This window comes from Anoplopoma fimbria, chromosome 6 (genome assembly GCF_027596085.1).
Source record: "Anoplopoma fimbria isolate UVic2021 breed Golden Eagle Sablefish chromosome 6, Afim_UVic_2022, whole genome shotgun sequence".
NCBI classification, from domain to species: domain Eukaryota; kingdom Metazoa; phylum Chordata; class Actinopteri; order Perciformes; family Anoplopomatidae; genus Anoplopoma; species Anoplopoma fimbria.
This window is the reverse complement of record NC_072454.1, coordinates 25,950,966-25,977,846: the sequence shown is the minus strand read 5'-3', so window position 1 is coordinate 25,977,846 and position 26,881 is coordinate 25,950,966. Positions and strand designations below refer to the sequence as shown.

Below are 26,881 nucleotides of genomic sequence, written 5' to 3'. Positions count from 1 at the left end.
GATTTCTACACCAACAGTAGCCTCAGTAGACCAGAATGTATTGGAGCTCTGAAATATTACATTTTGAGCAAAATCATTTAAACATGAAAAAAGTAGTAAATAACAAACTTAAGTATATTTGACATGTCTGAAATCCATCATATACAGGAAGGTTAAAGGCTGGAGCTAAGAGCTAAGACTTTTGTTCCAAACTTCAACCTTGTCTTCTAGAAATAACATCTACATATTATCTATATTTTACCAAATGCATTTGAAGGGAAATACAACTGCTGCCTGGATTTTGTTCCAACCAGTCACAACATTTTTCAAAGTGTTTCATTTCTGTACCACACACAGTCAAAGGGTGGATCCACAGTGTCCAGGACTTTCATACCAGAGACTGGGGTTTGGGTCCTGAGTCCTACTTAGGCAAAACAGCACTGTGCTTATTGTAATGGAGAGATTGTGGATTTAATTAAATCTTGATAAAGTATACACATCACTGTTGACATTTTTAGTATTCAACCAAGAACACAAGGTTTCCTGAATCTTAATCAAGAGCTTTGAGTTGATTTAACAGGTCCATCCATTATCTGTAGCCGTTTATTGTTACGTAGAGGGTCACTGGGGCCTGGAGCTGATCCCAGCTGACAGTGTGCGAGAGGTTCATCCTGGACAGGACGCCAGACTATCACAGGGCCAACACGCTCACATTCACAATTGACCATATTACCTTTGCATTGTGGGAGGTAGCTGAAGGACCCAGAGAAAAACAACATAGTGACACGTGGAGAACATGCAAACTCCACACAGAAGGGCCCGAGCGCTCTGGCTGTGCAGTGCTAAACACGGTGCTAAAACAACCATCAGAGGTTGAATTATGGATATGTCCACAAAACAAATGTTATATGTTGTCAGCCGATATGTTCAGTATTAACATTTAGCAATTTGCCTGATTCGTTAAATAAAATGTTTACTCATTATGCTGCTTAAATTGTAATCTGGGATTCGTGTCATTATTAGTTAGGGGAGCAGTGGGAACAAAGTCTGCCACAGTGGCCTTTAATGGCCCACAGGGAGGCTCCAAGGTTAACGCCGGTCTAGACAGAACAATTCAGAAACATACTTTTGCTTTGGCAGATGCTCAAAGCTGCAAAACGCTCCACTGTTCCTCACAGTGCAATCAATGAATTGGGCTTTACCTTCAGTATTTGAAAAAGAGCTGAATGAACCCCGAACAGGTGGTGTGGGATACACGTCTTTCATTCCACTGAGATGAAATGGCCTCAATGTAAATGACTGACACGCTTGTGCTCTTAGTTCAGGTGTTACATAACCTCTGTCTTTATTCTCATCCACCATTACTGCTCCGATTTCTTTTCTGATGGGGAAATCCATTTGGGACGCATCTGACAGCATCACTGACTCCTCACAATACAGTCTGGAATGATTATTTTAAATGCATTGTGTAAAATGAAATGCTAGACAATGACTCATGTGTCATGTGATCTTCCGTCACCCACATGCAGTCCACAGTTTGTGGTAGGATCCTGATGTCAGGGCCAACCTCGGCCCGGTGGCACCCTTCACCCAGTAGAGGAGAGGATGGGAGGGAGACCTGCACAAAGACACAACACCCAGTGAAACAGTCAGTGTAGTCACTTCTCAGACTACAGCCGGTCAGAGAGACTGTGCTGAGAGACACTATCACAGATTGAATTCAAGATCAACTTCTCTTCTATCATTTCTATAAATTAAGACACTGCTCCTAAACTGACACACAATCTCACTACAAAAAAACCCAAAAAACCCTAATAATTATAATTCATCTATCTGTATGTATCAGTATTGTTATACTGATTTATTGAGTGCCATTTCATTTCTCTGAAACATCGTTTTTTATTATTATTTATCAATTGTTTTACTGCTTCTTTTTAAAATATTTGATTTATTTAATTCTATAGCATTTGATCGTATTCTATTAAATCTATTTGCTGGCCGCTTTCTGGAGCTGAGCACAAACAAATGTCACACGTTGTACTGTGTATGATTGCGTATGTGACAAATCAACATGATTAGATTTGACATAGTCACTAAGGACAAAGATGTGGTCTGTTTGTTGTGCTGCAAGTGCACGCCACTTTGAAAGTATACAAGTACACTTAGCCCATGAGAGAAAGTACAGTTTGGCTGGATTGTGAGCTATATTTTCATTTCAACCTCTGTCAAAATAAATCCACAAAATCACATGTATGCTACCTTTTCAACAAAGGCCAAACATTTGAGAGAGTCCATACTACTATTCTGACGTATATTTTACATTTTACATTTTGTGAAACACAAAATATTATTTCTACAGTTCAGAGTTATTCAAATTCAGTACTGATGTCGTTCTTTGGGCTAATGAGGCTTGTGATCGGCTTTAAGAAAGCTGTGATGATATCAACACATAACACAGACTAAACAGACAACTGGTTAGGATTAAGAACTACCTGGTAGATTATAGCCCCACAGACAGTGTAAAGTGAAGGAGGAGAAACTCACCGGCGTTGTGTTGGGGCTCCAGTGCATCCCGTCGTCTCAGCAGGATCCTCTGCAGCTGCTCATCGCGCTTTGTTGAAGGAGAAACTGCCTTTGGTTGGGGGGAGGTTCTACTGAAGTTCTCCTTGACATTTTCAACAAAAACACATACATACATACAGATGGTGTGTTTAGGAACAACGGTGCTGCACAGCAACCATTACAGCTCAAAATGAGTCGATCTTTAAAAAACTGAATAGTGTGAATATTGACTGCAGCTAGTTCAATGTTTAAATGTTTAAACGCACTTTCTTTTCCGTTAAAACATCCAACTAGCTGTAAAACCTTTGTTGGATTTGACCTTCTTTTTTAATAATAAATTCTGGTTTGAACACATCCATGTACAGTGAAGAACCAAAGCCTCTCCTCCTGTGTGAACACAGTGGAAGTTCAACTAGTCAAATATGGCTTGTGAGGACATAGGATTGTTTTAAAGTCCCATTACCATGATTCCTTTGAGTTCCTGAATGGCAGAATTAGAGGGCAGCCTCTCCATCTGATAAAAGGAAAATAGGAGGAAGAAGACGGGTTTGGTAAATAAACAGCAGTCTGACACATTATACTTGTTTTTCCTCATTCAGCACTTAGAGGCTAAACTGCACCTCTTACCACAGAGACGAGACACTGTAGGCAAGCATGAGGATGTATGCTTTCTACAAGAAGCAAATGTGTAAACACACACTCATTTTGAGTCACGTCAATTTTCCCATCCTCATTATTTATAATTACCTCAGAGAGCAGGTCCTAATGCTATCTAATTTGGCAGTGTTGTTGTGGCAAAGGAACATGCAGACTAAAAGATGTCTTGGCCATATGTCATGTTTTATCAAAACAAGAAGCTCTTAGATAATCCCACACACTGATGGATTTAAGAGCTCACAACAATATATGCTCAACAATGTAAAATGTGGTTTAGTTTGGCGGTTTCAACAAAGATAACACATTTTCTGCCACACACGTCAAAAATGCACATGTACTTCCTTTAATGACTCTCCTGTTTTACGTTTTCATGTCTTCTTTGTCTTCAATATTCTAGTCACTGTGAGACGTCTCTACAGATTGTTATGATTGTCTTCGTACCCGATTTTCTGCCTTCGATCTTCTTGAAGCGTCATCAGCAGGGTTTTGTGATGTGGGAATACATCTCCACTGAGCAACATTCCAGTTATCCCTTATTGTAGAAACCCTGTTTGCAACAAAGGTTTGGAACCTTTTGTCCTCATTTTGAATGTACTTCATAACTTATGTGCTGTCAGTCAAACAGGGTGGATGTTAGTGTGAGCTTTTGCACCCAAATGCAGGGTGTGCTCTAGTATTGCTAAGGGATGCGTCATGGCAGGTATATTGCTCAGGAAAAAAACCAAATCGCAGTGTCGAGTGTGAAGTTGTTTGTATGAACATTTCTCTAGAAAGCTGCGAGCAGCAACACCTGAGGCCAGGTAATTGGCCAGTTCCTAACAGGCACTGCTCGAGCTTTCAATAAACGGGCTGGTATCATACTGCTTCCCTGGGAAAGTTTATTCCAGGGTGCTAGAAAAGGAGGCTCCCACCTACTTTCAAACTTCAGAGTTGAGGTGATTCATCTGATCAGGATTCTTCCTTTAGAGGTTCTCCAGTCAACTTTTTGCATTATTAGTATTACTATTATACTGTATTGCATTACTAACAGTTCACCGACGCTAAACTGGAGTTTTCATGAACTGACTTTAAAAACAAAGAAATCCCAGACATGGTCAGGGTAAATCACGATTTAAGAGGATAATTAAAAGGTACCCTTCTCCTGGCTCTGTTAGGTGACTGGTTGACGGGTCGAAGCTGAACGCCTTTCTTGATCCGATGCATCATCTCCTCCACTGCCTGCTGCCTGATATCTGCTTCCGGGAGCGACAGACACACACAGGCAAGAGGGGCAAAGATTAATCTTAGTTGCCCGTTTCACTGATACTAAACAGGAGCGGGCCTCAGTGGGAACCAGTGCCAAGAACCAAAGTGAGTTTTTTAATGATTTTGAGAGGTGCGAGACACTGGATAATTTACTGGCATCATTAGCACTGCACTTGAAATATAGCTCATTTGGATGTAAAAGCTTGAAAGGGACCCAAGCCCCCAGGACCAATCAATTAAGTTTTTTTACTTCAGCATTTCCCTCTTAATTGTGCCATAAACATTGACTGAACTGGATTACTGTGAATCCTGTATTAGGATGGATTTAGCTGTAGTCATGGGAAAATTAACAATTATTGCTGTTGCCACTAATTTTGTAGTAATTAAAGCGAACATTTAGAGTTTACAGCCTCCCTAGTATGTGAGGTTACCAAAATTATTCTAACACTATTCAGCAATTTCCATCCAACTTTCTGTGAGTATAAGAGGGTTTATCAGGTTCACAAAAGATAGGAACAAAAAATATAATTCTGCAACAATACAGCCCATTGGCAAAAATATGAATATTTAATTTTCTAACAGAGAACATTCAACGGCATACACAATGGAACTATTGTCAGAAGATGTCTTTAAAATGTCAAGATAAAAATTATAAGTAATAGTGAAATATTTTCCTACAAAATGCTCAAACAAGACTATTATTCAGGTGTCAGAGTAGAAGATCCTTGGGTGGCACGTATTCATCCCTGTATGCGATTCCAACAAATACCAGGTGCGAAGCGATCAATTCAGGACTCTTATATTCATTTAAGGAAATGAGGACACAGTATAGCCTGTTCAACCAACATGGACGATCTACCTGCTCCTGTCAAGGCTTCCCTTTTGTTTGCAAAAATTGAAGAATTTATCATGTTGACCTAATGGGCCAATGATGGAGATTTGAGTTGAAATTTCGAATGCACCACTTGCTTCACTAGGAATACAAAAGAGTCAATACAAAAGATTTATTGAAATTGAATATTTGTATACAAATCAAGTAATTTTTAATTTGCACAAAAACGGCAATCTACAGTTCTCCTCAGTCCCCCTACTCCTGCACCCCTTTTAAATTATAGTGTATATGATTATACAAAACAGACAAACTTGATAACAATGGTCATACACATGCAGGTACAAATTTGACCTGACATTTAACCAATCCTAAGCATTTTCAGGGTGCAGTTGAGGACGATCCCCTTTACTCCCTTTGCCAAAGCCTCAAGCGTATAAATCAACAATATGTCATATGTAAAACTAGACTCTATAGCTCCTCTAAAAAAGAAGATAATAAAACGAACGTTTGCTCCATGGTATAACCCTCAAACCCACGAATTAAAGCAAACATTGCCAAAACATGAAAGGATATGGCGTTCCACCAATGTGGAAGAATCACGGTTAGTCTGGCGAGACAGTCTTAAAAAATATAAGAAGGCACTCCGTAATGCTAGAGCAGCCTATTATTCAGCATTAATAGATTTAAATAAGAACAACCCCAGGGTTCTCTTCAGCACTGTAGCCAGGCTGACAGAGAGTCACAGCTCTGTTGAGCCGTGTATTCCTATAAACCTCAGTAGTAGTGACTTCATGAACTTCTTTAATGATAAGATTCTAACTATTAGAGACAAAATTAATAATCTACTGCCCTCAACTAGTACTGATCTATCCTCAAATACAGGAACCTTAGAAACAGCTGTACAACCTGAAATATATTTAGATGGCTTTTCACCCATCGACCTTCAACAATTGACTTTAACTATTTCTAAGTCTAAACCTTCCACCTGTCTCCCGATTCCGACTAGGCTGCTTAAGGAAGTTTTACCTTTAGTTAGCAATTCTTTATTAGAAATTATCAATCTGTCTTTACTAACGGGCCACGTACCACAGGCCTTCAAACTAGCTGTAATTAAACCTCTTAAGAAACCCATTCCTGATCCAGAGGTGTTGGCTAACTATAGACCTATATCTAACTATAGACCTATATCTAACTATAGACCTATATCTAACCTCCCTTCCTCTCTAAGATCCTCGAGAAAGCAGTCGCAAATCAGCTGTGTGACTTTACTGACCCTAACTAGGGTTAGGGTCAGTAAAGTCACACAGCTGATTTGCGACTGCTTTCTCGAGGATCTTAGATCATAACATAACATAACAATAGTTTATTTGAGGATTTTCAGTCAGGATTTAGAGTGCATCATAGCACAGAGACAGCACTGGTGAAAATTACCAATGACTAATGCATCAGACAAAGGACTTGTACTTGTATTGCTAGACCTTAGTGCTGCATTCGATACCATTGACCATCAAATCTTATTACAGAGACTGGAGCATCTAATTGGCATTAAAGGAACCGCACTTAGCTGGTTTAAGTACTATTAAACAGATCCATCCCAGTTTGTAGATGTAAATGATCCAAGCAACCCCAAAGTTAGTCACGGAGTTTCAAAAGGTTCTGTGGGTTGACCAATTCTATTCCCATAAGCATATTTATTTATTTCATAGGCAAATGTAATTATTTATTTAATATTGGCTTAAATGGCAATCCATACCTGTCTAGCTCTCTTAGTATCACGCCCCGCTTTTAAGAAAAAAACTTCAGCCACGTGTGCAGGGGAATTGTTGGTCTTTATTTAACAGGGTTCTTCTTCTGTTAATTCTTTAATTACTTCTTTCTCTTCCGACTTTACATTTTGTTTTTCCATTTTATCCTCATTTTACCAACATGTTTAAAACATGCGTATTTGCCAAACAGGTTGAAAAGCATTGATTGCTATGTCTCAAATTTTTCAGGAGCTGCTTTGTGTTTGTGCTGTCGTAGATATAGTTACGGTAATGACAATACAACTCTTAACTGCTGGTACTTAAGCTTTAGAGATACAATGTGTAAGATCTGGCCAGAATTTTTGTGTTAAAACATGCATCAAATCAACTTTGCCAACAGAATATGAAATGTGTAGAGAATTGACGTTATGTCAAAGACGTCTATGTAATATGTTGCAGAGATATGTACTGAAATAAGCATGCTAACCAGCTAGCCCCCGCCCGTCCTGTCTTGTAATACCACTTGTACCTCGAGAGATGATAGCTAGTTACTGTAGCGTCCAATCTGCTACTACGAGGAAGTAGAGCTGCCCAGAGGGCTTGTCTATCTCGTCCTCCCATCCGCCATTAGACTACTTGGCTGGGAGTAGATCGTGTGGTGTCTCCTGGAGACAGATGAAGTTAACAGTCAGCAGTGAGCCAAAGTGCTGAGTTTCCCATCCTTGGGGACTTCCCAGACTCCATGACGGATAAGCAAATTTTCTGTTTCCTCTGTCACATAGGTAAGACCTAGCACTCCACCAAACTATCAAGGTGTACTAGGACCAAGCAGTCCTGGTTAGTGGCACACAGATGGCTAACGTAAACTATAAGCCTAAGCCACACGTGAAGGTGGTAAAATAGCAGTTTCATTCTCAGAGTTTCAGCAGTTTGTTTAAATTTTGTGGATTCTTGCCCTGCTGTACTTTTTTCTATAACTAATGTGTGTAAAGCTAGATGTTGATGCGATTTTGTTAAGAGCCAGTAGTGGAGGTGAAGGGCTGCCCCCTATTTCTTTGGAGCAGGTGGCCAGGTATTACACAGTGCACCTTTAATTGAATATATTGTATGAATACTGGTGCATTATACTTAAGCAAAACAAACATAGACCTGCATGATATAATGCACATTGTGTGGATGTTTAATGTGTACCTGGAGTCTTGGCTGAATCCTGGACCACCAGTGGGATGTCAGTACTGATGTCTCTTCTCTTTCGGATCAATGACAACAGAGAACTACAGTGGGAGGCACAAATAAAGATCAACTGGTTGTTATTTAGGCTGCACGGTGGTGTAGTGGTTAGCACTGTCGCCTCACAGCAAGAGGGGCCCGGGCTCAATTCCCGGGCCAGACAACCTTCTGTGTGGAGTTTGCATGTTCTCCCTGTGTCAGCGTGGGTTCTCTCCGGGTTCTCCGGCTTCCTCCCACAGTCCAAAGACATGCAGCTTAGGTTCATTGATGACTCTAAATTGCCCGTAGGTGTGGATGTGAGTGTGAATGGTTGTTTGTCTCTATATGTCAGCCCTGTGACAGACTGGAGACCTGTCCAGGGTGAACCCTGCCTTCACCCATTGACAGCTGAGATCGGCTCCAGCACCCTGCGACCCTTAACTGGATAAGCAGGTTACGGAAAATGGATGGATGGATGGTTGTTATTTAGACAGCTACTTTCACAGCATTCCAAAAGTTCTATTTCTATTTGCTCACTGTATCAACCAACTTTTTTGAAAGGCTTTCAGGAACAAATAAAGGTTTCCTTCATATTCATCAACAGTTTTTCACTTTTATATATATATATATATATATATATATATATATATATATATATATATATATATATATATATATATACGGACGGATATATATATGGATGTATTTACGTATTTACGGATGGATGTATTAATCATTGTATGGGTGAGTCTTGTTTTATTTTATGAATAAAATCTATCCATTCATAAAATAAAACAAGACTCAGCAGTACAATGATAAAAAGCATCCATCCATCCATTATCTGTAATGGCTTTGTCCAAAATCACTCCATTGTTCACTCTCAATTACGGTTCAAGGTAAACATACTTCCTCATAGATTACTTTTGCAGTTTTAAACACGAGATTAATGTTGTGAATCTTTTTAGGTTTAGTAAAAGATCATGGTTTGGGTTAGAATTATTGTTTGTCACGCAGCTTAATTAATTTATGTTATGTACATAAATTACATAAATTGTGTATTTGTGTGTGTGGTGTGTGTGTGTGTGTTTGTGTGTGTGTGTGTGCGTGTGTGCGTGTGTGTGTGTGTGTGTGTGTGTGTGTGTGTGTGTGTGTGTGTGTGTGTGTGTGTGTGTGTGTGTGTGTGTGTGTGTTTGTTTGGTCCTCCTGGGTGAAAGTCCTGTGCTTGGTTGTCCACACAGATTAGAACCTTAGTTGTGAAATTTCAAAAACAAATGTAATCTGGGAGAAAATACTTTATCAAAGTAAAAGGATTTGCCTGACTGATGATGTACAGAACGTTTTGTGTGTGATCAGACCTGAGTGGGTTGGAGGCCGGAGCTGGGGCTGGAGGAGGTGGAGGTGGTGGGGGAGGAGGAGGCGCTAGAGCTGGGGGCGGGTTGGTAACTGCCTGCAGCTTCTTCTGGAGCTCCTCAACTGAAACACATCCAGTTACAGAAGAAACACAAAAACAGCAGCCTGAGCAGAAACGGAAACTCTGAAGAAAAACTAATGGTGTTCCAGAATCTCATGGTCATACTGTGAATCTAATGTGGCTTGTTGCCTGCTGGCATTGTTGTAGCCTACACACAGTGTACGGAGCTCTTTTATTGCACTGTCGTACAGCGTACAGCATGATGCTCCACAGTGCGTCCTGTCCTAACAGTTCCAAATATGTCCTCACCTGTAAACCGCAGATCCTTGACCTGCAGTTCAGCCTTGGAGCAATTGTCGCTGTACTCCCTCTTCTCCTCTTCCACAAGCTCCAGTTTACGCCTCAATGCCATCAGCTCCCTCTGAGCCTCACAGCTCTGCAGCCTGTCCTCCATCTGCTTCATCTGACAATGTATGAACCACAACACTCACTCATTGTTCACCGACACGGGCCTGTATGCTTTTGATCCTGAACTAGCTCATTTTCAACATGAACAAACTGTAAATATAAAGAAAGAAATAAGAAGGAAATAATGTGATAAAGAAATGATGTGATAAATGGTCGCGTATTGAGCTCTGCATCATTGTGTTGGCCGTGGTGGCTGGAGCTCCTGCGGTAATGATTTCTGATAAGTAGCATTGGGTAGCTGCCAGTTGACATTCAGTCCCCCCCCCCCCACACACACACACACACACAACCCCCGTTCCTTAACCAGTGTTTTAATTGTTCCTCAAATGAAGGGTATGGCTCACCTCCACCCGGCACCATGAGAGATCAGTGATCCCACTCAGCTCTAATTGCTGCCATCGGTGCCAGAGGAGGTGGGAGGACGCTGGAGGCTACGCTGCTGCTGCTTTTAATTATTTATCTGGCAGGTCATGGTCCCCAGGTTTTTACTGTCAAGGCCTGTGATCATTCACCAGGCATCTCCCGCCTATATAATTAACCAGCTATTAATACTTGTTTTGATGCATAACAATCAGAGGCACTACAGGTGTAAACAACAGGAAGGAGTTATATATGTAATCATTTTCTTCTATTTGAGCTATGTTTGTGTTTCTAATGAGTGAAGCATGAATTAAATTGTGTACAAATGATTTTGGTCAACTGTGATCTGGTGCTGAAGTTTGTTTTGTTTTGTTTTGCATAATGTGTTATTTCCAGTTCAAAAGATGAAAAAGAGTATTCTTCTTACATGGTAATCAGACATGTCCAAGCTGCAGAATGAATTAGCAAGCAGTAACAACAAAACAGATTCATTTAACACCAACAGGCTGAAGTCATGAATGAGCCCAGGGAGCTTTGTGGTCATGGTCACCACATACAAAAGCCTGTTTTTTCATTTTATTTTTTTCTTGCCACCGTCACCCAGATCTTGCTCATGAGGGAATGTTGGGTTGAGTATTTCGCTATATGAAAAGCCTCTCCAGATCACTTTATTGTAGTTATGATTTGGTGCTACATTAATAAATTGAAGTGAAATCTTTGTGCAGATTTTGTGCACACAGACCTGGTTCTGGTGCTCCAGCCTCTGTGTCTCCAGATCCTGGGTCAGTCTGGTGACCTGGCTGAGGGCCTCCTGTAGAGCTTGACTGGGCGAGGAGCTCTGCATCAGGATCTGACTCTGTCTCTTCAGCTTAATTTGCTCAACCACCATCTGAGTAAAGGAAAATGGATATTTCCCCATATTGAAGGCAGTCATGAAGGACACGTTGTTACAAGCGACCAAACAGCATAGTGAAAATCATCATACACACAGTAAAGAGAGCAATGGAAGGCTACTGTAAAAAGAGCTCACCGTTCTGGCAAAGCCCTCTGCCTCTGTCCTCAGGTCCCTCTCCAGCTTCAAGGTGTCCTGTAAGGCCTCGTACTCCTCCACAGCAAACGTAGACACTGGACAAAGATTTCCACGTTGAGTCATTCATGCCTTTTACCAGTAAAGTACTAAATGTAGTCTACACAATATTTATAAGCAAATAAGACCATGCTCATGGTTATTAGTGATACCCCCCAACTCACACACACACACACACACACACACACACACACACACACACACACACACACACACACACACACACACACACACACACACACACACACACACATTCACACACACACACACACACACACACACACACACACACACACACACACACACACACACACAGACACACACTAACCTCTGTTATATTTGCCCAGGAGTTGTTTTTGATGCGCTGTCTCAGCCATTAAAACAGTGTTATTGTGTTTCTCTTTAAGCAGCTGCAAACGTAAGGAGGAAGAGAGTAGAGAAAAACAATACAGAGAATGGTATGAGTTCTGTTTTATAGTAATCACTCTCATTGTTAAAATGGAGATGACAAACAAGGTTTTTACAAAGGACATTTGCAGTCACTTGTTTCTCATTCCTGAGGCTGTTGGACAAAAACAACAGTGTTATTTCTTTATTAAATGAATTATGGAACCAGCAGCTGGTTGTTAGGGAGGAAAACACACAAAATACAGGTACTATACAGGTATGCCATGTAATGTGGCTAGTACGTAAGCAAAGTATGCATGACTTGTACTAAAGGGGTATAGTCTTTTAAAAAGCATGACAATTCAGCTCCATTGAGGAAACGCATGTAAACTGGGAGGTTTGAAAAGAAAAGACTGTCATACTGTCATCAGTGGTGTTCTCCAAACCTACAGTTACATACTGACAGTCTGGCAATGTAGTGCAGAATCCACACAAACTTCTCCAGAGAGAAAACTATCATGGTCTCATGGTGATTTGTCCTTCTGATTGGTGGCCCAATGTCAAGTGGGAAGTGGAAGAGGAAAAGGAGAGAGACGCGGACGAAGGAGATATGAGGTAGAGCATTTTAGATTCTGTCTGCATCTATTTGTTGACATACAGATACTGAAACCAGCACAGTGCTGGGAGCCATCAGTGAGTGGTAGGCAACACAAGAGGAAACCAGATAAGAAAACCACGAAGCTGGAGTAGGTCAACTCTGCCGGAGGGGAGATAGGCGTCACTGGGGTTCAGGTGGGCCCACATCCTTAATGGAACCATTGGCATTCAGCATACATTGGGGCCTTTTAGTAGTTTGATGCTGGATGAGTAAAAAAGGTAGATAGTGTGCAAAACATCCAAACTAAGTTGGCTACAGGTGCAGGACTAAAAAACGTCCCCAAATGAAGAGGAGGACCTTCTCTAAGTAACAAGTCTCAACAATTTGATAGCCTTGCTGTTGACATTAATTCATCACGAGCAAAAAAACATTGTTTTTGGCATCTTAGTGACAGAAAAAGTGCTTCACAAAACGAACAATCTTAAACCTACGTCCTCTCTGGTTTCCCTCAGTTGTTCTCTCACTGCCTCAAGTTCAATTTCTGCTTGATGTTTCTCCATCTTACATTGTAGCTCTGAAACAGAGAGAATCAAAGCTGTGTTAAACACTGTTCTTCCTTAGACACACCAATGGTTGTTTATCATATTCAGTGTGTTTGCATTAAAGTTCCCCTGGGGATCATTGTTGTCACCTGATCAAATCTATCAAACTACACGGTAAACCCGTTTCTTTATGAATCCGTGTTTCCAGCCAAGGTCAATGTGACTGTAATGGCTATGGATTTACTGTGTAATAAAAAGAAGCTTCACTATCAGACTGTTTTACTATTGCTTCATGTGTTGGCTGCATAAAATAAATTTCTTTGCACAGGGAATTTGAGAAAAACACATTTGACCTGAAATCTTTGAAATTAGAAGAATTGGAGTTTAAATCTGTTACTACAAAGCAGCTCACACAATCAGAATCACTATCACAATCAGAAGCTGTTTATTGCCAAGTCCCTAGATACATACAAGGAATTTGGCTAGGTCACTAATTGGTGCGTACAGTAAATAATAAAACAGTGCAATACTAAAGGCATAACAAAAAAATATAAATATGAAAATATACAATAAAATATGGTAAAAAAGTGAACAAGTAAACAAACAGCAGGACCAGACTGGGACATTTATGAGGGTGCTTAGCACCCTCATACATTTTTTTAGGAGGAGGGTGGGGGTGGAATGCCCTTTGCTGAGTAGGACAAGTATTCTGAAGGATAACATTCTCACATTAAATGGAAATGCGAAATATCTGGACAGATGAACAGTATTGACGATGGCAGGACCCCACCTGTGATGGCCTCAGCTAAGAAATGACAACAGATGTTCTTTGATCATCTGTTGAGATCTTTATGTAACTATAAAACAAGGAATCTGTTCTGCTTCTCACCAGCTGGGGTTTCAGTGTTTTTAGGTGATTTGACCCCGTCCTGCTTCACTTTTCAGCCTCTCTCCAACTTTGAATGTTGGTATTGGCAGTGGTAGAAGAAGGAGTCCGGAAGTAAATCTATCAACTCTTATTGACACTCATCCCGTTCTGAACACACATACCAGCAAACACTGCACTAGTTTGATAATAGAGTAAACTTGAAGGGTGAGAGTATCCTCTGTGTTCTCTGGCAGGAAGTGAGTTGACCAGCTGTCCATTAACATGCAATTGTGAATGTACAATGAAATAAGCCAACAGTCTTTGAGCAAGTCGACGGGTTTCGGTATATGTTCTACATCAGAGTATATCATTTGCAAATGGCATGATTATCTCTCCTTTGTAATGCCTTGAGCCTTTAATAACATGATGGGAGTAGCATCATGGAGTATAATCCATTATCACCTGTGGTATAATTACTGGTCCACCATGACATTTCCCAGAGGCAGGTGGAAGTAGTTAACTAGTGCTGTACTTTAGTCACTTAAAGACTCACTGAACAGACCCCATGTATTGCTGACTTTCATTATGCATATGTGATGCAGAGTTTAGCAGTTTACAAATGACTAGTATACACTTTTTGGCTCACCATATTGTAGATATCTGCAGTTTGGTACATTGAGCATGTAGAGCATATACTTTGATTGAAATTATAAATGAATACATAATTATTTTAAATATAGACATAGTGGAAGCATTGCACTAAAAATGACCAAATAATTCAAATCAGAGCAAAGAATCCTGCTCATTGATGGATATATACTGCTGAAGGGATGAGTCCTAAAACCAGGAAACACTTTTGCAAGTCAGGTTCCTTTGCCTCAAAGTCAGTGTGTTTTCTTACTGTGTTTTGGTTTGAGGTCTGAAATAAGGTCTGTGGTTAATGCAAGCTGGAGAGAAAAAAGACAGTTACTAACAAGTCTCTTAAAGAGACAATTTAACATCATCACTAGAAACACTAGTCCTCCTTTAGCTAGTGGTGGTGACGTGAAGTCATGTGACCACGGTGTGGTTCCTTTATAGTCTTATGTTAGCTTTTTACTTATGATGATTGTATTCTAGCTTCAGAAATCATAAAAGCGATAATTGTGAGGATTTTCATGCTGAACAAAACATGTCAATATCATAAACATTATTTTCTGCATTAGTACAGATTCTAATGGAAGAATCCCATTGGGTTTTTGTGGAGGGAAAACTCTGGTTGGCCTACATAAATACATCATCCCTGCAGCTCTCTATTGATGGACTTAGTTATCAATGATGTTTTTCCTTAGAATTTTATTAGGACAAATTCATGTATTTATCAGAAGAAGGTCGAAGGCCCAACATTTGGGTTGACAAATGAACCAAGTGACAGAGTATGTACAGTGGGTGGTGGATAGGAGGGTCACACATCCAACTGTAACACAGGACGTCAGAGCCTAAAGTTGTTAAGAGAGGGTCTCTGCTATGAATGTGTAGTTTAGAAGAAGGGACTTTTTTAGGTGTACGTCGCAGGATACATTACATAGCTGTTTTTATATCACTCCTGTAAAATACCATGTCTGAAATATAACATACTTGTGTTAAAGTATTCTTATTTGTTTGCTTGTTTACCATCATTTATCGTTCATTTTAATATTTTATATTTTAAATTAAGTCTTGTACTATTGCACTCTGTTTATGTTATGCACCAATCACCCAGCCAAATTCCTTGTATGTGTAACGTACTTGGCAATAAACCATTTCTGATTTCTGATCCTGATTCTGATGTTTGCCGTTTCTATGTGGCTCGAGCTATGGTGACTTGCTGGTGCTTATGTGACATATAAATCCCTATAAGAGCAGTTGGAGACATCTTGTACCTGAGATGGTGGTCTGGCACTGGGGAGAGAGGCAGACCTTACTGGTTGCATGTAGCTCTTCACTCTCCTCCTCCTCTTCATCATCAAGGTTGATCTCAGTGACGGTCTCTGGGCTGAGGTAGGGCAGCAGCATCATGCTCTTCCTCTTCAGAGAACGGTTCTGACGGTTCAACTACAGTGAGGAGGCACAAAGAGAAACATAAAAGGACATACACATGTGATTGTCAATGCTCAATACATTCAAGAATATCATGCATATCACAGATCAATGGCACTCTGTGGCAATCTATTAAATGGGATAATCATTTCCAGGTTTCTCATTTCCAGGTTCAAACTTGTGAGTTTCTACTTAAACATGTATAACTGCTTAAATTTTCAAAGAAGCCATTCTTTTTCTCTTGTTCTCTGTCTGAATATTTCTGTATTCACCCTCTGTCTGGAATATTTTGTCTCTTTAAGCATCCCTCCAAAAAAAAAAAGCCCATTCTGCTCTGATTTGTTTGTGAAAACAATTTGGTGCATCTTTGCAAAGGCAGTCCTGTAGCCATGGGTGGTATTTTCTAATGAGCCTGCATGTGAAAGAGGAAGGTGAGGAAATCAGACTAGAGCAGCGTACGGAACAAGATATTGCTTTGGTCCTGGTATTGCTGCTTACGGCGATGTTGGGGGGCGTGGCCAATCATTATACGTGTCCATGCATACAGAATTATTTTTTTTTTCATATGTTGTCAACATAACCTGAAAAATAAAATGTTAAATCTCTTTTGCTATAAAGTACCAGCAGAGTTTTAATACAAGTCCCAAAGCACAATATATCATATGGCTTGTGAGAGCCAATTTTGGGGCAATGATCTCACTCATTTTACTTAATCATACAAAAAGAATCAAATACAAGTCTTCAACTACTGCATGAAGCACTAAAAGCATTAACTCCATTTAAAAAGTGATAAATGTAAGCTCCAGACATGCTGAACTAACTTCTATATCCTGGCACCATAAACAACTTACTATTAGAACCAAACAAAAGGAAGGAAGGTGTGCGTCTTGCGATTTTCTCTTTCCAAAGGACTTTTCTTTTTTATCCAAAGAACACTTGAGCTTCAAGTGGGACTCAACTCACCAGTGCAGTATGTTCACATGCATTTCTGTCCAGCTGCGTACTGTAACTTATCATTCAGCACTGCTGCCTAACAGATGCAGGTGCACAAGGTTGTGCTGGTTCCAAAATGTTGTTCCTGCTTAAACAAGCCATGAAAGGAGGCAAAAAGTATTATTCCAATTCATGCACTGAGACAAACCCAGTGTGTGAATTGGAGTAAAAAAAACACATCTGTATTCGGAGTATTGAATAAAGAAAGGGAAAAATGAACACATTCAGTATTTTAAAGGTTACACACACACACACATATCTTTTTATGAAATAGTATATGGTAGTTATTGTACAATTATAATTCTATAACATCTATTGGATACAGTGTGTGAAAAGCACTCTGATGCAAGTTTCTGATTTTAGGCTATACAAATAAATTGAATTGAATTATCCACAAACATGGATAGAATAAAGGTCTTGGTGTATTTGTCTCATATATGACCATTGAACACCTGGTTGTTCCTGGTTCCAATGTTGCAAATGGTCCAAAATGCAAATTCAGTATAGTTTAGAACAGTGGTTCTCAAATGGGGGTACGTGTACCCCTGGGGGTACGTGAAGGCACTCCAGGGAGTACGTGAGATTTAAAAAATATATATTTAAATTAGCATCCATTCAAAAATCCTTTAAAAATTGTTATTTAATAAATATTCAATAAAATACAAGTGTAAGTTCATAAACTGAATTCAATGCAACAATGCAATCGTCAGTGTTGACAGTTTAATAAATCAGACACTGATGGCACAGCGCTGTGTATTACATCTTTTTTTCAACCAAAAATGCTTTGCGCTGGTTAGGGGGTACATCACTGAAAAAAGGTTGAGAACCACTGGTTTAGAAAACCTGACCTTTCCCAGACCAACCTGAGAAGCAGTGGAATTGTTTTCTGCTTTGCCATCAGGCCTCTGGTGCCCATTTCTTTTTTAAGGTTATAGAATGTGTTTCAAATCTCTGCTGGACCTGCTGTGCATTAGGTGAAAGGTTGTACAGCCAAACACGTTGTGATGTGTGTGCCACGCATGTTTAATCTAGTTGATTATCTTGTCTTGCATCTATTAAATCTGCAGTCCTATATTATGAATGGAGTTTTAAGACTACAGCATGGGACACTGGAGCACTAGGTAGATTGCTTATGGGTATTTTGCACACCGACTGTATAAATTAAATATAGTATTTAATTCATTATATTAAAGTCTGGAATTTTACAATCTTGAAACTACATGGAGGCGATAGGAACAAAGAGGATGGTTGAACACATTAACAAAATGAATCACCTAAAGATAGGGATCAACAGTTTTCTCATGTTATACCCCCGTCTAAACTCTGTTGGACATGATTATGCAGGGAAGGACGTACAAACAAGCAGTAACACTAAACTTTTCAAAGATTTGAATGGAAAATAATTTCACAGATCATTCGCCCAACAACACAGCCATGACAATAACACTGGAGTGTAGATAGTTTCACTGAAGGGAGTGAATACACTCACAAGATTACATTGTGCAGCTACATGAACAACATACAATTTATGGCATACTCAGCACGTATTCCCTAAAAGATGACATGAATCCAACAAAAAGTGACAGCGCCTGCATCTTACAGCACCTTCGTTTCTCAAACCTGCGTAGAGATACGAGCGTGCTTTGTATTAAGCAAGTGGAAAACAGGCACAGAAATGAGGAAGCAAATGAGATGTTGTTGATTTCTTCTTTTCTTTGGCCCTGCAATCAGTCATAATGGCGGGACGCATGCGAAAGCAATGATAAGGTGTGAAAAAGCAGACATCAGAAGAGAAGCAGAAGCAGTGAATATCTCTCCTTTTATATGTAATCACAGTGCTTCGATGTCACATGAATTTGCATCTTGCATTTCTATGCATCAGGTTTTTTCTGTGCGATTATCACTTCTAACTCGTATTCTTAGTGGCGTCTACTTTTGAAATTATTTGCAAATTCTACATGACGGATACATACTAAACTGCCACAAAGGCCAATCCCTTTCTAAAACTTCAATCTTCAGTACGGCCATTTGGAGAACATTGCTAAGTAAATCACGAATGAAGCCTATGAGAAGGAGATGGATGCAAATTATGCATGTTTCTGGATGTGTTCTGAAGGAAGAAAATTGCCTGAAGAGAAGACAAAGCAAGAGAGAGAGAGAGAGAGAGAGAGGCCAGCCATAAAAGAAACGGCATCCTGGTGGGAGCAGTTTGGGGCAATTTCTTTTTGCCATGCCCTCGACACATGCAATCAATAACACATAATAGGGATTCACATTATTTTTATATTAATCTACAATTTGTGAGGGATTTACAGATCAAATGACAAACTCCAATAAATCATGGCGGACCTAGCATGAGGCTTGCACCTTCTATGGGTCTCCTTTACAAAGCCTCACCTTAATCTTACCTTTGATGACACATCAACACAAAAAACATTAAGCATCAGAATTCTGATTGACATGTGGTAAACTGCTAACTCCCTCCAGATGCCTTTTAAATGCAAAGAAATGAATACAGTTCAATTTGTCTGTCCTCCTCTGGGAACAACTCCTTATGTATTTTTGGTTTGGATTTAAATGTAAATGAGTAATAAACTGATGTTAACAACCTCAGAGTGGAAGAATTATGACTTTACAATACAGCTGAAATGCTATTGAAAGGTCAACACTGTTTAAAAAGGTAATGTCACTTATGTCCAACCTTGTTCTATTCACAGCATTTGGATTCATGGCGAATGAATGTGTTGCTTTTAACTAAAGTAGGTGAATAGTTGATGTATGGATATATTCTCAGATATGGCTAATCAACACACACACACACACACACACACACACACACACACACACACACACACACACACACACACACACACACACACACACACACACACACACACACACACACACACACACACACACACACACACACACACACAGTGAGTGCTCATACTCCCTGCTATATTAGCAGCTCAGGCATGGGGTGTGTCTAGTTATGGACACTGTTTTATATGAATGAAGAAGAGGAGGAACGAAGCAGCGAGCAGAAAAGACCAAAGATATCAAATAAGGCTTGAAAGAGAGTAGTCACTTAGACTGGCACGAAGCAAGCTTTTAGCCGGTATATCTTAAGAACAAATAGATTCATTCTTGCTGTCTGAGGAGTGGGCTACTTTATTCCTGCCTCTTAGCGGCCCTGTGTGGTGGACACAGCCTGATACATTATGTCTTTTCTGAAGTCAGTAGGAAAATAAATGTGAAACAAAGTAATTTCCCTCCCGCATTTCAAGTTTGGTTGATTCTGTGTCGCAAGTTGCAAAACATTCACTTTGCAAAATTCCAAACCTGCACATGACAAACGTGCTGCATATTTGGTGGAGTCTGTTTGAGGTTTGAAATCTGTGTAATCAGATTTGTCCATGCACAGCGGTTTGTTTTTGCTGTCCGTCTCTCACTTAAGCACTGTTTCACTGTCCAAGACATGTTGAATCCTGTATAACATCCATCTCAAATCTAACTAATTCTAATGCACTCACCAGTCTCCTGTTTTAGTTTAAGAAGAAGTCTGTGGGAATATTTATTTTGGAACAATGGCCACAAAACAAGCCAGATAGATGAACATCTGCTAAATCACTGCACCATTCCCCTTTTCCGTAATCATTTATATTAAAACCATGTTTTTCTCCCATTTCAGGGAACAGTGTTCATTTTAACTAAAGAAATTTAAAATGTAGTTTTAGTCTTTGAGTCTTACTGAAAATTATAGTTGGTTTAAAGTTGAATTAAGCTTTTTTTGTTTTTGTTTTAGTCAAGATTAAGTCAGTTTCATGATACTGCAACGGCCTGGCGTGCTAAGGTATCAAAAAACAAGTTAGCCATGACATTCCTTGTTACACTTCTCACAGACCTTATTATATACAGAGACATACTACTACATTCAAGTTATATTACAAGTCTTGTACATAATGCAATTGTAGAGGCAAATTTTGAATTATACTATAATAACGCTGAAGTAGAAGTACACAGTAGTATTCAGTTGAGTTGTATATTTTGAACGTGCTTTGGGGGCCCTTTGTAAGTTATTTCAAGGGAAAAAGAGTTTCAGTATTTTTCATATATAAACATCCCAATAAATCTCGAACAGTTTGGGGCCCTTTAAGTTGGTTCAGGTAAACTAGCAGTAAAGTCTGCCCCCGGTGTGTTTTCCTGAACCGGAGTGTATTTCAATGGTGTTCCTGACCGTGAGGAGCCTTGATGTGTGTGTGTGTGTGTGTGTGTGTGTGTGTGTGTGTGTGTGTGTGTGTGTGTGTGTGTGTGTGTGTGTGTGTGTGTGTGTGTGTGTGTGTGTGTGCCTCATCTATGTCATGTCAGGTGTGTTGCTGAGGACCAGAAGAAGAGCAGGGATGAGTGTGAAGTTGTTTGTATGAGCAGCAACACCACAGACCAAACGTTCAGCCCGTTCTGAACAGACGAGCTTTCAACGAGCACTGCATAAGTGTCAATGCAGAAAATAAACTATAGAAACATCTAGAAAATCCCCTTGCAGAATAGTTGATTAGTAATAGCAGTGGTGACATTTATTTATTTGTGAGTGTCAAGGTTTAGCAGGTACTGGGAGTGTCTTGAAAGTCAAATGATACAGTTTTTCAAACACAGTAATCTCAGAGCCAGCTGACCCAGATACCTTTTGGTCATTTGTGCCACCCCAGTAAGACGAGGGTGACAAACAACCTAAGGGAAAGAGAAGGACTGAAGGCCGGGGAGCGGTAGGAAAAAGGCCTAAAAGTCGACCTTCACCATAATTCTCCCTCAGCTTCCCACTGGCCAACAATCTGGTCCAACCAGGTGGACTGTGAGGGCTTTTGTCCAGAAATTGAATGAGAAATGATTACAGTGATAAGCTTGACACCAACGGGCTGCAAAATCACTATGTGCCAGGCTCCCCCACTCTCAATCACAACTCACATTTTAGCAAGGACTCCCAAAAAGTGTGCTCTGAATCAAAAGAATCCAATGCAATTTTAGACACAAACATATGGGGACAGGAGCAGAAGTGGAGGACCACAGAGTGCTTTTGATTGCAACGTACAAATTGAACGTGTCAAAATGACGGCTCCTGGAATACACTGACCAGCGTGTTTTAAATATCTGATTTGATGCTGCAGAATTATTATTATTCAGCCAAACCTGTTCTAAATAAACAGATCCTACATTTCCGATAACATTATTCCTCTCTTGTTTTAATTTAATGAGACAATTATCTTGATTGTGAGCTTGTTTGATTGGACTTTCAACTTGAATCCAGGCTTACTTAGGAAATATAAGTAACAGGAAGAAACAGGTGGTGTGAAGGACCACTGGTTATGTTACTGAGCAGTACTGTCGACAGTTAAAGTGTACCTTGGAGGCCAGGGCTTCAGCACTTTCTCTACATGTCCTCTCGAGCTCCAGGTTCTGCTGAATAACATTGACCTCTTCAATGACCATCTGAGAAACTAAGAAAAAAAGAGAATTAAAGAGAAAATAAAGATACCACACCATACCCTTTTTGCCTATATTTTATAACTTGCTGGAAAGCACTAAATGACTTTGGTCCCTAGACAGGGTGTTTCAGAGGACAGGTAATTCATGAGAGGAATGAAGTCCAATCTAAAACCTTGGTCCTGACATACTGTGAGACACGTCCACCGAGACATACAATATACGTATATGGATATATTGTTTCCTAGAAATGATGTTCATATGCTAAGAATTTTTTCGCCAAACACATTGTGAAGTCTTTTCTGTTGCTATAATTCAATGCTTACAATTGTATTATTCAATTAACACCATGATCTTTTCCCAAACTTAACCAAGAGATCTGAGTTGCCTAAAGACACCCATAAAAACTATAATCCTGCTTTAGTTCCCATGAGTTAAGACTAAGACTTGTTTTATGTTTATAAAAATGTATCTATGTTGCATTACTTTTCTTCCAAACGCTATTTGCTGTTGTAGTTAAAATTATATAATCATAATTAGCAGTAATAAAAGCAGGATTTTTTTCAGAAAGTTTGCCATGAAAATGACCCTCTATGATGCTTGTATAGTACGGAAGAGGTATTCAGATCCTAAACTGAAATAAAAATGATCAATACCTAAATGTAAAAATACATATTTTTGGGGTTATGCCACAATCACAAAAGAGAACAACACATGTTACCCTCAGCAATAAGGACACAGAAGACCTACATTTAAGAATATTAACACACAGCTTACTGGCAAATCACAGCAATAATTCATAAGTGGCATTTTACAGTGAGAAGGTTGATTCATTGTGACTGCTATACTGTTGGTTATGTTAATCTATAACAATCTTTATTAAATCTTTACAGTATATAAAATATCTAGATTTTTTAACTCTATCTGCCAAGTAAATGTAGTGTTAAGTAAAAAGCACAATCATTTCCATCTGAAATGTAATGGAGAATAAAACAGCATAGCATGGAAATATTAAAGTAATGTACCTCTAGACTGTACTCAAAGTTACTGTCAGGAACTTTTAATCATTTATGAATCAGTCTCAGTTTAATACTAATGTCTCTTTATGACCAAACATAAGTAAGCGAGTCAATGAAAGAGGAAATTGGTTATTTCATGATAGTTATTCTTAATGCTGGTTATTGGTGTCACTTAGTTGGATTCTGGGGTAATCACACAAAATCATGCAGGTTCATAAAGTCCTTCATCTCAGCTTCCTCACACCAGGCTTCTGGAGACCCAGGCTGTATTGCTGGGCCCGCACGAGGAAAGGGAGAACCAGAATTAGGACAGACTGAGACTTACAGACAGTAAACTTACCACAGTAAAATGAGAGGTTTTCTAAACGGACTCTGGTCGTCAGAAACACTACCAGTTTTAAAATCAACACAAATTGAAAGTTCCTTGTGGTAACTTTAAGAACAGTATCCTTTCTGGCCCAACCAGTAAGAAACACTCTCTTGTTAAGGCCCCATTATGTTAGTTTTACATTTAGCCGCTCAAACCAATAAAGCAACAAATTAACAGATTTTAATCAACCCATGGTCAGAGTGGCAAACATACATAGACAGGAAAATGATTCATGTTCATCTTATAATTTGAGCAGCTTATCAAATAAGCTCCCAAGTCATTTGCCTTTTTTGACGTGACAACGTTTATGACATACGAAGAGAAGCATTTACAAATGCATGTCAATACAAACTTTAAAGGTCAACTCGTGGCCATTCTACCTGATAAAAATGTCATCAAGGAAACAAATAATACGATTAGGGTTTTCTAAATGAGTGGCTGCACACTTGTGACTTGTCACTTCATTGCGCAGCTAATTAAGATAAGAGTGCTGTAACACTTGACACTGAAACATATTTCTGCTTGCTATTGTGGCTGCCATCTAAGTAGGATCAATGACGAGTGACCTATGTGCATCAATATGATTGAATTGCAAAGGAAGGGAACCACCAATGTATCTTTTATTCAGATAATTTCCCCTACCTTTTTATTGCCATTAGCCATAGCCCTTAATAAATAAATAAACGCAGGAAATAACTTTAAATCAAGTGAGTATAGGCACTGGATTTATATCTAAGACTGTATATTTATAAAATTATACAATGTCTGGTTAAAGGCTAGGGTAGGGGTTAAATAAACAGCAGCTTGAAAATAAATCTTAGTTTTATTTTACAGGCTATGAATCGCTAGCTCTGTTAGCACCGTTAGCTGTAAGCTGCTGGCTCGCCGTCACCCTGTCTAGAGCCACTGAGATCAAAATGAAATACTTCCAATTTAATTAGCAGGAGTTATAAATATGCTCCAAAAAATGGAAAGTTTGAAAATCTATAGATCTACAACAACTCACAAATATCAAGAAGACAATATGACCATGTATCATATTTTACATTTTTCTTCATAACTCAAAGACTTGAAATATACCAATAATGTCTTGATAACAAGTATTGAATATATAAAAAAGGCACACTATATGTAATATGACGGCCAAACAAAGATTAGAACAAATGCAAACAAAACGTATTAACGGTTAAAATAGTAAATCGTGAATGGTTTACAAAGATGAATTTGTTACACTGAGCTACATTAAAGATATATACCCAAAATATAAGAAAATAGGACATGGCATTAGTGTGCATTCAAATTTCTGTTTAAGAGATGCATATGGGAAAATAAGGATCTTACCATGATTAATATAAAATAATAGTTTTATTAGGATAAGTATTTAAGTCATATAAATTGAAATTGACCAAAATAGAAAAGTAACTTAATCACAGATGTGGATTATATTTCAAGATATCAGTCTATTGGAGAGAGTTCAACAGAAGGCCCAAAATCAGGACTACATGTTATTTTGCATCAAAACTCAAAAATTCTTTAATCACAACTGTCTCTGTCTTATTGGCTCCTCTCTCATGTAGATGGCCGTAAAACGAGAAAGGTGGGATCACAAAACCTACTTCCTAAATTGGTTTGAGTGTCAAGATTGAACCCCAGTTGTTGTGTCTCTTATCTGCTGTGAGTCTATCCAGGCAAGTTCAACCACTTAGTGAGCATGGGGACCTGAGAAGAGGTCTACAAGGAGTTTATCAGTTAAAATGTTAGGGTTAAAGATTATTTATAAGCACCGTTACATCACATTTCAGCTTTCTCCATCAGGCTGCACATTGTATCAACTACCCCTGATCTTGTGCTCGCTGGCGACACCTACCATAGGTTGTTCTGTTCATTTAGAGATTAAGAGTATGTTTGAATACGCAGTCATCTAAACTTTAGAGAGTAGAAGAAAAATACTTTACATCCAAAAAGCAACTTTCATACCTCAAAATCATTTTTTGTTGAAAATCTCTGCCGAGGTGAAATTATCTGCTCCTTTTCTATAGGCAGAGAATCCTACTGAGCATGTGCCGGGTCAATCTAGCTTGTCTCTGATTGGAGGAATTGAAAATGTTATTATTGCCCAATGTAACAATTTCCCCTTGTCTTATGTCTTACAAGTTAATCTTGAAATATATCACTGCCGCATAGCCATGAAGGCTATTGTGGCAAAAATGTATCATTTGCCCATTGGTATGAGAGCAGCCAAAATGTATAATCTGGACGTTGGACATGTACGACTATGCATGCCTCTGATGTTGAATAGACAGAATCGTGTGCATGTTCGCTTTCCAACTCCTTGTTTATTTTTGGAGAATATCAGAACCTATGGATGTAAGTCCAATATGAACATTCTATTGGCTCTGTTTTGGTCTCCACCAAGTCCTGAGATAAATATCTGACTCTTTGGCTGCTAAATGTTCCACTATACTCATCAGCTGCTGACTTTGTCTGCCTGCTGTTTGGTGCTGGACTGGCAGTGTACAAGGGGTTTATTAAAGCTTTTGGTCCAGCTCCTGCTGGAAACAAGGTTTCAGAGTAAAAAAACAAAAAAACGATCCAAAAGAGAATACAAATCTTCATGGAGCTGAGACAGGCTGCAAACTACAGGTTTGATATGTAAATACATTGCGGAAGTACTTTAAACTTGCATTCTTTCTAATAGCCATCGGGGGGGCGACTCCTTTGGTTGTAAAAAAATTGATCTATAATCTGATTTTATAGATGTCTAAAAAAAACCTACTTCTCACTTGAGCCAACACAAAAGTGTCGAACTGCAGTTCCTCAATTGTCCACTTGAGGCCAACTTAGACTTTTGGTCTCTATAGATAATTATTATTATATTCCTTTATTGATCCCCATGGGGGAAATTCAAGTGTTGCAGCAGCTCAACTACACAGAAACAGATAATAATAATAATAATAATAATAATAATAATAATAATAATAATAATAATAATAATAATAATAATAATAATAAT

General features: G+C 39.1%; 1 protein-coding gene across 3 annotated transcripts in view; it reads right to left on the bottom strand.

Moving 5' to 3' along the window:
* Positions 1-1,301: 1,301 nt before the first annotated feature.
* The window catches only part of shtn1 (shootin 1), a 35,737-nt gene continuing 10,157 nt past the window's right edge, over positions 1,302-26,881 (bottom strand). The window contains exons 4-16 of one of the 3 annotated variants that reach the window (XM_054599610.1): positions 22,399-22,493; positions 15,852-16,023; positions 13,032-13,114; positions 11,884-11,965; positions 11,499-11,593; positions 11,211-11,357; positions 9,950-10,103; positions 9,585-9,702; positions 8,212-8,294; positions 4,333-4,433; positions 3,005-3,055; positions 2,524-2,644; positions 1,302-1,597 (exon numbers count right to left, since the gene is read on the bottom strand). In XM_054599610.1, the coding sequence (XP_054455585.1) occupies positions 1,566-1,597; positions 2,524-2,644; positions 3,005-3,055; positions 4,333-4,433; positions 8,212-8,294; positions 9,585-9,702; positions 9,950-10,103; positions 11,211-11,357; positions 11,499-11,593; positions 11,884-11,965; positions 13,032-13,114; positions 15,852-16,023; positions 22,399-22,493 (1,334 nt within the window). In that variant the 3' untranslated portion in view covers positions 1,302-1,565. The remainder of the gene's footprint in view (positions 1,598-2,523; positions 2,645-3,004; positions 3,056-4,332; positions 4,434-8,211; positions 8,295-9,584; positions 9,703-9,949; positions 10,104-11,210; positions 11,358-11,498; positions 11,594-11,883; positions 11,966-13,031; positions 13,115-15,851; positions 16,024-22,398; positions 22,494-26,881) is intronic. The other 2 variants (XM_054599611.1, XM_054599613.1) reach the window with 2 other exon arrangements.